General features: G+C 28.1%; 2 protein-coding genes across 2 annotated transcripts; one reads left to right on the top strand and one right to left on the bottom strand.

Annotated features, from left to right (window-relative positions):
* Nucleotides 1-1,652: 1,652 nt before the first annotated feature.
* HER10_EVM0011869 (histone h2a) lies at nt 1,653-3,003 on the top strand. Its single transcript, XM_035481283.1, has 3 exons — nt 1,653-2,122; nt 2,234-2,526; nt 2,582-3,003. Exons 1-3 carry the CDS (start codon nt 2,067-2,069, stop codon nt 2,635-2,637), a joined length of 405 nt encoding a protein of 134 aa, XP_035326357.1. The 5' UTR covers nt 1,653-2,066; the 3' UTR covers nt 2,638-3,003.
* Nucleotides 3,004-3,017: 14 nt separating this feature from the next.
* Nucleotides 3,018-4,113, bottom strand: HER10_EVM0007704 (complex 1 protein). Its single transcript, XM_035477250.1, has 5 exons — nt 3,948-4,113; nt 3,736-3,868; nt 3,590-3,668; nt 3,473-3,514; nt 3,018-3,419 (listed from the first exon to the last, which is right to left on the bottom strand). Exons 1-5 carry the CDS (start codon nt 3,968-3,970, stop codon nt 3,397-3,399), a joined length of 300 nt encoding a protein of 99 aa, XP_035326239.1. The 5' UTR covers nt 3,971-4,113; the 3' UTR covers nt 3,018-3,396.
* Nucleotides 4,114-15,811: the final 11,698 nt, after the last annotated feature.

Raw genomic sequence — 15,811 nt, forward strand, 5'->3', positions numbered from 1 at the left:
CCATAGCAAGTCGAGAGCAGAAGGCTTGTAGCAGTCCGCAGAGAATGTTCGGGTCGTCATGCCAATGAGCCGCCGAGTCGCCTCATTCGGAGATTTCAATATGTGCCTACCTGGTCCACTCTGCCCGACGTTGCTAAGGACTCTGGACGAAGGCAGCATGACTTTTTACACACTGCGCGCTGCAACTACTTCTCGCTTGTATTATTCAGTGGAACGTGTGACACTGAGAGCAGTCTTTGGGTTTGAGGAAATCTGCACCCTCTTCGACGCGTTGATTGCAGCTTGCGTCTTGCGACTGGTGGGTGCGGCTAAGGTAGCCAGTGCCTGGACTTTCTGTCTCTTTTGGGCCTAGGCCCGCATGGCTCTATGGGAATTGACGGGGCGGCTCCGTGACATTCTCTGCTCATTGCGATCCATACACGCCTGTGATCTCAGGTAGAACGACCCCTAGATGAAGGAAGCATGCCCGTGAGCTCGCGGTCTTGGACGTGGAGTACCTGGCCTGCAGGATGGTGTATCTAGCAGGAGAAACACTGTCCGCTATTCAGCGGCCCCCAGTGGAAACGCGATCGAAGGTAACGCGGTGGGCTCTGCAGTACATATCGGGACCCCTCCACTCCATGTCATTACATGGCTGGGCCCGTTTGCCGTAGAAACACCACGAGTGGCATGCAGGGGTCGCTGTATCAGGCACTCCATGAAGCTCTGTCCTCGATTACGACGGGGTCAAACAGAACGCGGGGCAGTCGATTTGAAGATTTCTCCGGACCCGATATGGGATGGAGCCGAACGATGGACCATGTGAGGCCCAGGTTCCTGGGTCTCAATAGGCTTCTTCACATGAGCTCGCACCATACGTATCGGACTCTGTTCGTGCTATACAGCGGGTTCCGGTAGATCTGAGATCCATTTGAATGCAAGTCATATGGGGTCGAAATGTCACTAGATAGCGAAGCATACAAATCGCGTAAAGTGGTTGAGATGCAACCCATTTGTCCTTCATTTAAAAATAGACAAGTTCGTCAAAGTTCGAGCATGGTTGGTAAATATGCCTCGGGGTGACCTCTGCTGAATGTTAAACTCGTAAAAGACGATTCTCTTCTCCGAGAGATCACATTTCGAATTGAAATTCAGGCTCCTTTTGTTCTGGGGATGAAAACATCGGTTGGAGCCATACGTGGGGGAAGAGAGGGGGAAATATGGAATATTGTGGTGCATTACCTTGTACAACACACGGCATCATCAAGAATAAAAGTAAAGAGAAAAACAAAGTGCTTCGCATCAGTCCGATAAGCTGTAAGGTGCCCAACTGATTTCGTTGTGGCGGTTCGTCCAAGAAATAATAAGGCCGAGGGGAAAGGTGGTTGATAGGTAGGTAAGAGAAGGTGATCAAGACGTGGCTGGATGACCGCTTCTCCTAGCCAGTAAGATAATTCGAAAACCAAAATGCTGCGCGGAAGGGGGGAAAATGCAGAAAGTGGAAATGGATTTAAAAAAAAAAAAAAAAGTTAAGAAGGGGGAAGGGGACGTGGGCAGGTCCCGGCACTGCTTGTGGAAAGAGGAGCGGGACCGCGGGGGGTTTTATTTCCTTGCATTGATCGCATCTGGACGCAATTGCTACCTTGCTTTTGCGAGTCTTTGTCATGGATGGAATGGAAGTCGCGTCTGGCAGGCTGGCAGCCCACCTTAAGGCTTATCTATAGCTTGCGGCCACCAAAGAGGCGGTACTGCTGTGGGCGACAGCAGGACTGATAAGAGGTACGTACCCGTCTTCTAGCCCGGGCCCAGAAAAATGATGCACCGCACCTGCCTGCACCAGTCTACCACAACATCGAATTTCTGGTTTAGGCTTAGCGCTAAATCGCGCGTTGGTGATCCGTGATCGAGCTCCTCTAACGCGAAAACTACTTAACTTCTTCACTCCCCACCATCAACGCCCTTTCTTCCATCTTCATCTCACTTTTCCATCCACAACTCAAAGCCAGCCTTCAGCCAAGTCGCTTTTTACGCGTCTACCTCAATACCCAACTTCTTCATACAACCCAACCCCAAATCCCAAATTCACAATGACTGGAGGCGGAAAGTCCGGCGGAAAGGCCAGCGGTTCCAAGAACGCGCAATCGTAAGTTGCTCCCTCTCACTTGAAGCTTTACAAAAAAGGCCGCATTTATTCTATGATTCGATGTTCTCCGATCCGAGCTGAAGCTTCATCCACTGACCTTGTATCCTCCAGTCGTTCCTCCAAGGCCGGTCTCGCATTCCCCGTTGGTCGTGTTCACCGTCTGCTCCGCAAGGGCAACTACGCTCAGCGTGTCGGTGCCGGCGCCCCCGTCTACCTCGCCGCAGTCCTTGAGTACCTCGCCGCTGAGATTCTCGAGCTGGCTGGCAACGCCGCTCGCGACAACAAGAAGACCCGTATCATTCCCCGTCATCTTCAGCTCGCCATCCGCAACGATGAGGAGTTGAACAAGCTTCTCGGTCACGTCACGATCGCCCAGGGTGGTGTTCTGCCCAACATTCACCAGAGTAAGTTGACCTCCCATCTTCGGTCCTGCTTTGCAATCGCTAACGATACTTCAAGACTTGCTGCCCAAGAAGACTGGCAAGACTGGCAAGAACCAGAGCCAAGAGTTGTAAACGGGTGTCGGTTTTGGGTTTTTTTCGTGCTGGTCGGCTGCTTTGGGTTGTCATGACATCGGGGTCACGGTTCAGGGTTCACGGTTGATTTTCACGTTTGGGTTGTACAATAATACCACGGCAGGAAGCTATGGTTACGAATGAGAATACCTTTTGAAGATCATGTTTTGCACATTGGGTTGATTGCAACGCTATTTGTAAACTGACTCAGAACTGATCGGTTTGCGTTTTGCGTTTCGCCATTTGTCGACTGTCTGCGAAGTCTAATATTGGACAGAAACACGCATATATGGTATACAGCGTGTCCATATTGCTACTATTCTCAAAGCTGGTCAACAAGGCATATCCCTCCTTGAACTTTCGGGTGTTGCCTCTTGTGTAATAGAACAAAAGGGGGGACTCAGTCGGTAGGACCATTAGGTTCGTGATGCCGCTCACACGACTCGTTGCGGTATGAAGACTTGAAGCTATTGTAATCGGGTGATGGTGTTGTATTATACAGACTTATAGAGAGACTGGGGGAAAGCTATGCTTGTGAGCTGAACTGCGTGCGCGTGAGCCTCCGCTTGGCTTGGATCAGCCATCCCGGGCTTGTATGTAAGAGTTGTGCATCAAGTGTCCCGGTCCATAGTCCCCGACACAGTGTTGTCGAAATAGCATTCTGAAGCTTCCACATGGTTGCATTTCTATGTTATGCAGTCCAAACGTCGGGTACGGTGTGATCCCAGTCTTTCTCCCTTCCACGCCTTTGCTAGCTGCTTAGAATTTCAATGGGGGTGGCGCTATGTTTTTGTCAGAATGTATCGATGCAATGTCCGCCACATTGGGGACTTACGGTCAAGGATAGGTGCTCGGAGGTTGCGCTCGAATTTGGAACCTGTGCAGTCGTTATTAGCATCGTCTGCGCCATGCGTGAAGTGCTGTCATTTGTCGGGGAGAGATTACGACATACCGCCGGGTGCTGTCGGATGCACGTAGGGCTCTGGGTGCTTCCATTTCGACAACAATTTCTCTGTCTGAGCCAAAAGTTCCTGCGAAGGCTCAGGTCAGCAGTCGTTGCTCGTTTGATTTGCGACGTCTGCCGAGCGCATTACTCACTCTCTTCTGTCTGGAGTCCGTCACAGATCGGTTGGCCTCGAACAACGAGCGGATGTACAAAGCTTGGCCTCTCCAGAGGTGGCGATGAACAGCCCAGTCTAGAGCCAACTTCAGCGAACGCCGGTACAGCGACCTGTCGTGATGACTATCAGCATAACGGCTCCGCCCAATCTGGGTCGTCCATCTTCGACAGCTTCGGGGTTGGTGCTCACAGTGCCGCTTGACGGGTCGACATGGCGATGGATCCAAATCAATTCGATTGCTTCTGGGCCGGGGAAAGAATCGCGTTCGAGATTGGAATGAGTGTATGGCCGTGAAGGTCGTAATATAGGACGGGTTTGGACTGCCAATGGCGCGTCGATGATTACGAAGTTACCGAATGAGGTGCATGGTAATGGTTCTAAGTGCAGGCCGGGGCGTAGTATCGGCGGCTGTGGCCTGAGGCATCAGGTTTAGCAGAGCCGCATGGGGGAACGTCCAATCTCCTCTTAGAGATTCCACGTTTAATAAAGAGTCTTATTTCGCCCTTAATTATATTAAGGGCTCTGACTACAATACTATAAAGTTAAATAATTATAATAGTCGTATTATTAGAGTATATTTTAATAAAAAAGACTATTGAAAATTATTAATGTTTAGTTTAAAGACTAATAAACTAATAATATTTTATATTTTATATATATTTAATTTAGCTATTAATATATAGTTATAAAAAATATAAAAATAGTTTAATAAGATTATAAGGGTATTTATTAATACTATATATTAATATTATAATTATATTAATATTTAAATAATCTATAGTTCTAAAAATAGGTTATTAAAAATAATTATTATTAAATAAAACGTTATTTTTATAATAACTTATTTTATTTTTAACTAAACTAGTTTAATAAGAATACTTTTATTTTATTTAATTATTTATTATAATATAGTCTAGCCTTATTTTATAAAGTCTTGCCCGCTTCTTTACTAACGAACTTTGCCCTTGTGAGTATATTTATTAATAATTTATTTAAATAATAAGAGTATTTATTAATATTATATATTAATATAATATATAAAGAGATTTAAGAACTACCTAAATAGCTAATGAAAGTAGAGTATTTTAATAAATAATATAATTAAACTAATTTTATTTAGATTAGTATCGAGGTTTTAATATATGATAAACTTTATAAATAATAAGAACTAATTATAATTATAAATATTAATTAAACGTGAGAGTTTAATAATATTATTATAATATATTAATCAATTTTCTAGCTACGTAATAAGAATAAAATAGATTTTAGTTATATAAAGCTATATCTAAGTACGGGCTAAATTTAGCTTAGTACGGACTACTTGGACTTGGCATAGCTCGGGAGGTTGTCCTCATTCAGCATTTCGCCCCATCGCAGCCAGCTGGGCCTCCTTCTCCTTGAGAATCTCCAGTTATTCTACCTTCCGTCAACACCTTACGCTACCATCATGAGTTGGTGCTCAGCCGGAGGTACCGGTGAGATTCCTGTTTCGATCTTCAGTTTATCCGAGTGAGGAACGTTACGTACCAGACTTTGGATGAGAAATTGATCTGATGAACGAGCAGGTTGAAGATGTGTTGCTATACGGCATGACCGCTATTGAAGACAAGACACCATCACTGTGCTTAACTTTAAGAAGGCCAACGCCTGCGTTGTAACTCCGCTTCTCCACAAATTGCCCATGGAGATGGGAAAAACAACATGATTCGATCATTGTCAAGGAGCAGCCTCGCCACAACCAGTACGTCGATGTCATTGAGGTCAAGCTGGAGGGCAAGAACGAGATCGTTGTCAACTGGCGCTCATTCAAGAACCACGCATCCTTGGAGCTTATATACGAGCTTCCGCAGTTTCTCGTGAGCCGCCTCCCAATAGACGTTATTGCTTTTTTTCTCTGTCATCCTTGATATTGATCCGGCGCTGCAATACGCCTACAGAACCCCAACCACCCGTCATAAGCCCCAACGGTACTGTGCCAGATAGCTACGTGACGGCCTACAGCCTGACGAGCTAAAGTGATATGCTGACTTTATCGGCAGTATTCCTTACAAGACCGATATAACCACCACAGCTCAATAACTAAATACTACCCTATTATAAATTTTATATAATAATTTTTTTTAATAATTTAATTTAGTTTTTATTTTATTTTATATATAATATATATAACTTACCGTGGTTATGAACTTTGCAAGAGGGAAAGTTAAAAAAAGGTAGAAGAAAATTATAAAAAATAGTCTAACGAGATAGTAAGAGTATCTATTAATACTATGTATTAATACTATATAACCAATATCGAGAACTGCCCGAGTAGCTAGTAAAAGTAGAATATAAAATAAATATATATAACTTATTAATCCGTAGTTATAAACTTTATAAAAGGGAAAGTTAAAAAAGTAAAAGAAAACTATAAAAAATAGTTTAATAAGATAATAAGAGTATTTATAAATACTATATCCCTTTAGGGTCGGCCTGCCTTAGTAAGGGCTATTTTCGCCCTACGGGTAAGCTAGTTTACGAGGGTTAATATTAAGTTTTTATTATATATATTATTTAACAAACTTTATAACTAATAATAGCCGGCTGTAGCTACTATATTAACTTAGCGAATACGTTAAACTATACTAATTACTTTTTAAATAGCTAAAAACTACTCCTTAAATTTATCCCTTTATAGATTCTCTAACTTTTTTAAATAACTACTCCTCGGCCTAGGCTTAGTTATATAATTCCTTAACTATATTAAGGAATCGATTTCTGTTTTAATATCGATATTAATATCGATATTAAAGCTCTTTTATAAAACTAATACCCTAATAATAGTAATACTAATTTACTCTTTTCTTAACTATTATAGGTTTTTTTTTAGGTTTAGTTATTTAAGGCCGTACTTATAGATTTTTTTTTTTTAAAAGGTAATATTAATTAGTATTATAGCCTTAGGGTCGAACCTCTTATTACGGAGGTAGTGCTATAGGTTAATAATAGCTTATCTTAATATTTTAATTATTAATTTAGAGGAATTAGTAGTAATAATTTATAGCGGTTTTTAATATTAATAAAAGAAATGAGATAACGAATATATAGTATATGTGTGTACGAGTAGGAGTTAGAAGTATATATTAGTAAGGTTAGTATTATTATTAACGATAGTAACGAGGGTATTTTTAGTATTATTAGATATTATTATGAGCTACTATTACTTAAAAAGGCCGCGAACTTAGCTAGGTGCGCGGTAGGCTTATAAAGTAATAGTATCGAGTACTTAATATTATTATTAATTTATAGTTATGAACTTTATAAGAGGGAAAGTTAAAAAAAAGTAGAAGAAAATTATAAAAAATAGTTTACTAAGATAATAAGAGTATCTACTAATATTATATATTAATACTATATAACTAATATTAAGAACCTTGAGCGATTAGTAAAGATAGAATATAAAATAAATAAATACTATATATTAATATTATATAACTAATATTAAGAACTACCCGAGCAATTCGTAAAAATAAAATTAAAAAATAAATAATATATATAATATATATAAAAGTAGTTATTTAATATAAAGTTATACTTATTAAGGACGTATTTAGAATATATATTATATATATATATATATATATATATATATATATATATATATCCCTTTAGGGTCGGCCCGCCATATCCCTTAGGGTCGGCCCGCCTCATTGGGGGCTATTTTTGCCCTATAGGTAAGCTAGTTTACGAGGGTTAATATTGAGTTTTTATTACGTATATTACTTAATAAACTTTATAACTAATAATAGCCGGCTACTAATACTAACTAAGTCTAAGATACTAATAATCCCGCTATAATATATTAATCGCCTTCTTAATAGCTAAATATTACCTCTTATTTTTCTTTTTATTTTATTTAATAATAGCCTCTCCTTATTAATACTCCTATTTAATATACTCGCTTATACTTTTTAAGTTATTAATTATATTATTAAGCTTAGGCTTATTTATATTACTATATTATATTAAAAAGTATTAATAAGGGTAATATTTATTATAATATATTTATTTATTTTTATAAATTAATATTATAGAAGTAGTATTTATTAAAACGGTCTTTTTATAGCTCAGTTATTTAATATAATAGTTATAGGATCGAACTTTTAGTTATTAAAGAAGCTCTAGGGGTTAATAAGTTAGTAATTTAGTATTTTAATAAAGTATATTTAAAATAGATAATTAAATAGTAATAGCGATAGTAATAATAATAAATAATAAGGAAGTAGGTTTTAACTTTAATAAATAAAATAAAATAACGAATATATAATATATATAAAAATTAAAATATACGTTAATAAGATCGGTATTATTATTAATAATAATAACGAGGTATTTTAATATTATTATTATAAGGCCGTTATTTAAAAGGGCTATAAACTTAGCTAAGTACGTAATAAGTTTATAAAGTAGCTATATACTTAATATTATTATTAATCCGTAGTTATAAACTTTATTAGAAAAAAACTATAAAAATAGTCTAACGAGATAGTAAGAGTATTTACTAATACTATATATTAATACTATGTAACCGATATTAAAAACCGCCTTGAGTAATTTATAAAAATAGAACTATAAAATAAATATATATATATATATATATATTATAATTATATTTAAAAGCTTAATTTTATTATAATCGATTTTTATATTTATTTAAGTTTATTTTATTTAGGTTTATTTTATTTAATTTTTAATTTTATTTTTATAAATTACTTAAATAGTTCTTAATATTAATTATATAATATTAATATATAGTATTAATAAATACCCTATTATCTCGTTAAACTATTTCTTATAATTTTTTATTTTTTTATTTTCCTTGTTTATAAAGTTTATAATTACGAATTAATAATAATATTAAGTATAAAATATTATTATTTTATAAGCTTATATACTTATTTAAGTTTATAACCTTTTAAATTAATAATAATTTATAATAATATAATATTAAGAATACCCTCGTTATTATTATTAATAATAATACTAGCCTCTTTAATATTTAATATATACTAACTTATATTTATATTATATATTTATTATTATTATTATTATTATTATTATTATTATTATTATTATTATTATTATTATTATTATTATTATTATTATTATTATTATTATTATTATTATTATTATTATTATTATTATTATTATTATTATTATTATTATTATTATTATTATTATTATTATTATTATTATTATTATTATTATTATTATTATTATTATTATTATTATTATTATTATTATTATTATTATTATTATTATTATTATTATTATTATTATTATTATTATTATTATTATTATTATTATTATTATTATTATTATTATTATTATTATTATTATTATTATTATTATTATTATTATTATTATTATTATTATTATTATTATTATTATTATTATTATTATTATTATTATTATTTTTTATTTTAAGTATATTTTATTAAAATCCTAAAGTATTAACTTTTAACCCCTAGGGCTTTTTAATAATTAAAACTTTAATTTTATAATTATTATATTAAATAACCCTGAGCTATAAAAAGATTATTTTAATAAATACTACTTTTATAATATTAACTTATAGAAAATAAATAAATATATTATAATAAATATTACTCTTATTAATACTTTTTATTATAATTATAATAATATAAATCCCTTTAGGGTCGGCCTACCTTATTAAGGGCTATTTTTACCCTATAGGCAAACTAGTCTTATTAAAGTTAATATCGAGTTTCTATTACGTATATAACAAACTTTATAACTAATAATAACTAGCCGTAATTACTAATACTAACCGAACTTAAAATACTAATAAATACGTTAAACTATACTAATTACTTTTAAATAACTAAAAACTACCCTTTAAATTTATCCTTTATAAATTCTCTAACCTTTTAAATAACTACTTTTAATAAGCTTAATTATATAATTCCTTAATTATACTAAAAATCGATTTCTATTTTAATATTAATATTAATATTAAAGCTTTTTATAAAACTAATACTTTAATAATAATAATACCGATCTATTCTTTTCTTAATTATTATAAGTTTCTTTTTAAGTCTAGTTATTTAAAATTATATTTATAAATTTCTTTTTTAAAAAGTAATATTAATTAATATTATAACCTTAGAGTTAAACCTTTTATTATAAAAGTAGTACTATAAATTAATAATAGCTTATTTTAATATCTTAATTATTAATTATATATATTTAAAAAGAATTAGTAGTAATAGCTTATAATAGCGGTTTTAATATTAATGAAAAATAAAATAATAAATATATAATATATATATATATAAGTAAGAATTAAAAATATATATTAATAAAGTTAGTATTATTATTAATAATAATAATAAGGGTATTTCTAGTATTACTAAATATTATTATAAACTTTTATTACTTAAAAGGCTATGAACTTAGCTAAGTGCGTAATAAGTTTATAAAATAGTAATATTAAGTACTTAATATCGCTATTAATCCGTAATTATAAACTTTATAAAAAGAAAGCTAAATAAGTAAAGAAAATTAAAAAAATAGTCTAATAAAATAATAGGAATATTTACTAATATTATATATTAATACTATATAACTAATATCGAGAACACTTGAATAATTAATAGAGGTAAAATAAATAAACAGATAATAATATAAATAGCCTTTAACTATTATAATAATTTACTAAAAGTAATTATTAATAAAAGCGTAGCTATTTATTTATAATAGCGCCACTTATTATTACTTTACTAATAACTTTTTAAAGTTATATATTACTAACTTTTTAACTTTTTAATTTTTTAATAATAATTATATTATTATTAGATACTAAGTACTTTATTACTTAACTTTTAATAATTATTTTTATTAATACCCTTTACCCTAGGCTAACGAGCCGTTATTATTTAATATATTATACTATTATTTTATTAAACTTTATTTCTAACTAACCTAATTTAATAATAATACCTTTTTTATTTATTATAATCCTTATAATAGCCCTATTTATTATTAATATAGTTTAGTTTTAATAACATAATAACTTAATTACGTACTATATATTAATTTATTAAATACTAAGGGCCTTTATAAAACGAGTAACCGTTATTATAATATTAATAGAAAAAGTTTTATTATTAATAGCTTAGTTTTTAATTGAAATAAAAACTTTTATTAATTTAAACTTATTTAAATATGTTTTAAAATACTTAAAATAAATATTATTTATTTTTAATATAATTAGAATAAATAATAAAAAGGCTTATTTTTAAAGAATATAAAAATAATAATAAGGTATTATTAAATAAAATACGTTCTTAAGAATATAATAAAAGTCGAGGTTAATAATAAAATTATTTAAATATAAATAAGCTAGGGTAATAATATTAAATTTAAAAACTATAAATAAATTTATTAAGTTATTTATTATATATATATTATTTATAATATTAAGTAATAAAAATATTTTAAAATAAATCATTTAAAGATTTAAAGATATAAAAAAGGATTTATTTATTATTTAATAGCTCCATAAATCTCTTATATTTATTTTAAAAATATTAGGTTTTATAAATAAGAATATTTATAATACGTTAATTATATTATAAATAATTTAATATAATACGGGCTAAAAGGTTTAAAAATTATAATAGTAATAGTATAACTTTAAGTAGTTCTAATTTTAATAATATTATTACGTACTATTTATAGCTATAACTAAGTAAACGATTTTTATAAGCCGTTTATTTACCTAAGTATTACGCTATATAATTTTTAAAATAAGTAGTTAGTAGTGCGGCTAAACGTAAGTATCTTTTTAATAAAAGCTCTATACGTATTATAGAGTACTATTATATTTTTATTAACAAAATACGTATATACTAATATATACTATTAAAAGAAACTATATATAAAAATATACTTATGTAGGGTAAGCTTTTTATGTACGTAATATATAAAGTAAAGTAAAACTAAATATATTATTTTAATAATTTTAATAATAATTCATTAAGGGCTATAGTTATTAGAAAATATATTAATTTAAAATTTCGGTCTAACTATTTATTAATAAATAATTTATTATTAATAATTATAATTTAAGCCTCTGGCTATTATAGTAATGTACTAAAAATAATTATAAATAAAAGCGTAGCTATCTTTTTATAACGGCCTGCTTACTTATTATTACTTTTTAATAACCTTTTAAAGTTATATATTATAACGTTCTTTTATTATTATCCTTATTCTCTTTGATATAAGTATAGATATATATAGGACTTTCTTCATTAATAACTTTTTATTAAATAGTAGCTGATTTTTAATTTTTAACTTTTAAATAATAATTATATTATTATTAAGTACTAAGTGCTTTATTACTCGATTTCTTATAGTTATTTTTATTAATACCCTCGGCCTAGGCTAACGAGCTATTATTATTTAATATACTATATTACTATTCTATACTTTATTTCTAATTAACCTAATCTAATAACAATACCTTTTTTTTTATTTATTACGATCTTTATAATAGCCTTATTTATTATTAATATAGTTTAGCCTTAATAATAATTACTTAACTACGTACTACGTACTAGTTATATATTCTAAGTTTTCGTATTTTTAATTTACGTACTATCTCTTCTCGCTTATCTGATCGCGCGTGCGCTTATATAATACTAGTAGATTTCTAGATCTGCGGGTCCTAAGTTAACTTAATATATTACTACGTATATATATTATATAATCGCCCCTATACCTACATCCGAGTAATAATACTTTTAAGCTAATTAATTTAGTACTACTTAATATACTAATTACGATAACTAATTATATTACTAATTAATTACGTAATATTACGTAACTATATATAAAGGAATTTATAATACGTATATATATAAATAATAGATTAATATTATTATTAGCCGTATATAGCTATTACTTTTTAAGTAATCGTAAGGTACGTATTTCTATACTTATATAATTACTAGTTATATAAATATAAAAAACGTTAATTACGGGCGGATTTAAACCGCTTTTTTTAGAATCGAGCTAAAAATTAGCTAAGATATTTAAACTCCCCAGACTTATACTACTAAGCTACGCAGCTTATATACTAGTTATAATTTTAATATTATAAATAGCGTTAAATACTAAGGGCCTTTATAAAGCAAATAATTATTATTATAATATTAATTAAAAAATATCATTATTAATGAACTAGCCCTTAATTTAAATAAAGTTTATACTTAATAATAATATATTTAAAAGTATTTTAAAAATATAATTTTATAACTATTTTATTTTAATATATTTGTAATAAATAATAAAAGGTTTATTTTTTTAAAAAAGAAATAAAGTCTTATTAAATATAAAAGACTTTTAAGTTTATAATATAAGTTTAAAATAATAATTTTTTATTTAAATAATAATAAGCTAGATCTAGAGTATAAAACTTAATAAATAGAACTAAGCTTATTAAGTTAAATAAAGTAGTTCGTATTTTAATATATAATATTTATAATATTAAATAATAAACTTATTATAAATAATTTTGAAATTTAAAAACTTAAAAATATAAAAGATATAAAAGAATATAAAAAAAGTTTATTTATTATTTAATAGTTCTTGAATAGATTTTTATATTTATTTTAAAAGTATTAGGGTTATAAATAAAGATATTTATAGTACGTTAATTATATTATAATTTAATATAATATTTATTTATTTATTCTACTTCTACTAGTTACTCAGATAGTTCTTAATATTAATTATATTAATATTAATATATAGTATTAATAAATACTCCTATCATCTTATTAAACTATTTTTAATTTTCTTTTACTTATTTAGCTTTCCTTTTATAAAGTTTATAATTATAGATTATTAATAGTAATATTAAGCGCTTAATATTACTATTATAAACCGCCTACTTAGCTAAGTTTGCGGCCCTTTAAATAATAATAGCTTATAATAATAATATTAAAAATACCTTTATTACTATCGCTAAGAATAATACTACCCTTATTAATATTTAATATATTTCTATTTCTAATTTTAATTTATATATACGTATTATATATTTATTACCTCGTTTTTATTAAAATTGAAAATCGCTATTATAAGTTATTATTAGTAATTCTTTTAAATATATACGATTAATATTTAAAATATTAAAATAAGCTATTAACTTATAGCGCTACCTATAATAAGAGGTTTAACCTAAGGCTATAATACTAATTAATATTACTTTTTAAAAAAATTTATAAGTACGGCCTTAAATAACTAAATTTAAAAAAACTTATAATAATTAAAAAAAGTAGATTAGTATTATTATTATTAAAGTATTAATTTTATAAAAAGCTTTAATATTATTAATATTAAAATAAAAATCGACTTTTAATATGATTAAGAATTATATAACTAAGCCTAGGTTAAAAGTAGTTATTTAAAAAGGTTAAAAAGTTTATAAAGGGATAAATTTAGGGAATAGTTTTTAATTATTTAGAAAATAATTAGTATAGTTTGATATATTTACTAAGTTAAGTTAGTATAATAACTATGGCTAGTTATAGTTAGTTATAAAATACGTAATAAAAACTTAATATTAACCCTAATAAGACTAGCTTGCTCGTAAAAGCAAAGAAGGCCCCTAATGAGGCGGGCCGAACCCTAAAGGGATTTAGTATAATAAAAACTAAAAAGTTTAAAAGTTATAGTAATATAATTTTAAATAGCTCTAACTTTAATAATATTACTATAATAACTAAGTAATTAACTTACTATTTACCCGCCCGGGTATTATATTATATAACTTTTAAAATCCCTTTAAAATCCGGCCCGCTTTATTAGGAGCCAACTTCACCCTATAAATAAGCTAGTTTATAAAAGTTAATATCGAGTTTTTATTATATATATTACTTAATAAACTTTATAATTAATAATAACTAATTATAATTATTAATACTAATATAGCTTAATTATTATTAATAATATAATATATTAATCACGTTTTAAATAATTAAAAACTACCTCTTATATTTTACTTTTTTAATAATTCTAAGTTTTTTTAGTTTTTCTAAGTTTTTAATTTTATTATTACGAGCTTAGGGTATTAATTATACTTTAAAACTAATTAAGTATTTTAGGGCTATATTAATATTATAGAAGTTAAGTATTAATAATAATAATACTTATTTATTTTATATTCTACTTTTGCAAATCGCTCGGGCAGTTCTCGATATCGGTTATATAGTATTAATATATAATATTAGTAAATACTCTTACTATCTCGTTAGACTATTTTTATAGTTTTTCTACCTTTTAACTTTCCTTTTACAAAGTTCATAACCACGGATTAACGGTAATATAGTAATACTTATATTAATATACTTATTTTAGATTTTTAAATTAATAATATTTAATCCGTATTTTTTAAAATAACCTTATTATAATTCGGGGTTTTTTAATATAATATTTATAAAATTAACCTTTTAGGGTCGGCCCGCCTTATTAAGGGCTATTTTCGCCCTATAAGTAAGCTAGTTTACGAGGGTTAATATTAAGTTTTTATTATATATATTATTTAATAAACTTTATAACTAATAATAAATAGCTATAATTACTATATTAATTCGTATTAATAAATATATTAAATTATATTAATTATTTTTTGTTTTTTTATTATTTTGATAAATTGCTCAGGTAGTTCTTAATATTAATTATATAGTATTAATATATAGTATTAGTAAATACTCTTATTATCTCGTTAGATTATTTGTTATAATTTTCTTTTATTTTTAACTTTCCTCTTATAAAGTTTATAATTACGGATTAACGGTAATAATTACCTTTTATATAACTAAAAACTACGCTTTAAATTTTTTTAAATCCTCTAACCTATTTAAATACTTACTCCTTAACTTAATTATATAGTTTTTAATTATATTAAAGAATTGATTTTTATTTTAATATTAATATTAAAGCTCTTTTATAAAATTAATATTTTAATAATAATAATA

This window comes from Colletotrichum scovillei, assembly GCF_011075155.1.
Source record: "Colletotrichum scovillei strain TJNH1 chromosome Unknown Contig00012, whole genome shotgun sequence".
In the NCBI taxonomy this organism is placed as follows: Eukaryota; Fungi; Ascomycota; class Sordariomycetes; order Glomerellales; family Glomerellaceae; genus Colletotrichum; species Colletotrichum scovillei.

Bases quoted from the DNA above. Each gene is read 5' to 3' on its own strand.
- HER10_EVM0007704 (XM_035477250.1), bottom strand. From the start codon at position 3,970: ATGTCGACCCGTCAAGCGGCACT. The intron at 3,669-3,735 runs GTGAGTAATGCG...GAGCCTTCGCAG, and splicing joins CGGACTCCAGACAGAAGAGA to GAACTTTTGGCTCAGACAGA. The intron at 3,420-3,472 runs GTAAGTCCCCAA...ACAAAAACATAG, and splicing joins CCGAGCACCTATCCTTGACC to CGCCACCCCCATTGAAATTC.
- HER10_EVM0011869 (XM_035481283.1), top strand. From the start codon at position 2,067: ATGACTGGAGGCGGAAAGTCCGGCGGAAAGGCCAGCGGTTCCAAGAAC. The intron at 2,123-2,233 runs GTAAGTTGCTCC...TGTATCCTCCAG, and splicing joins GGTTCCAAGAACGCGCAATC to TCGTTCCTCCAAGGCCGGTC. The intron at 2,527-2,581 runs GTAAGTTGACCT...CGATACTTCAAG, and splicing joins TCTGCCCAACATTCACCAGA to ACTTGCTGCCCAAGAAGACT.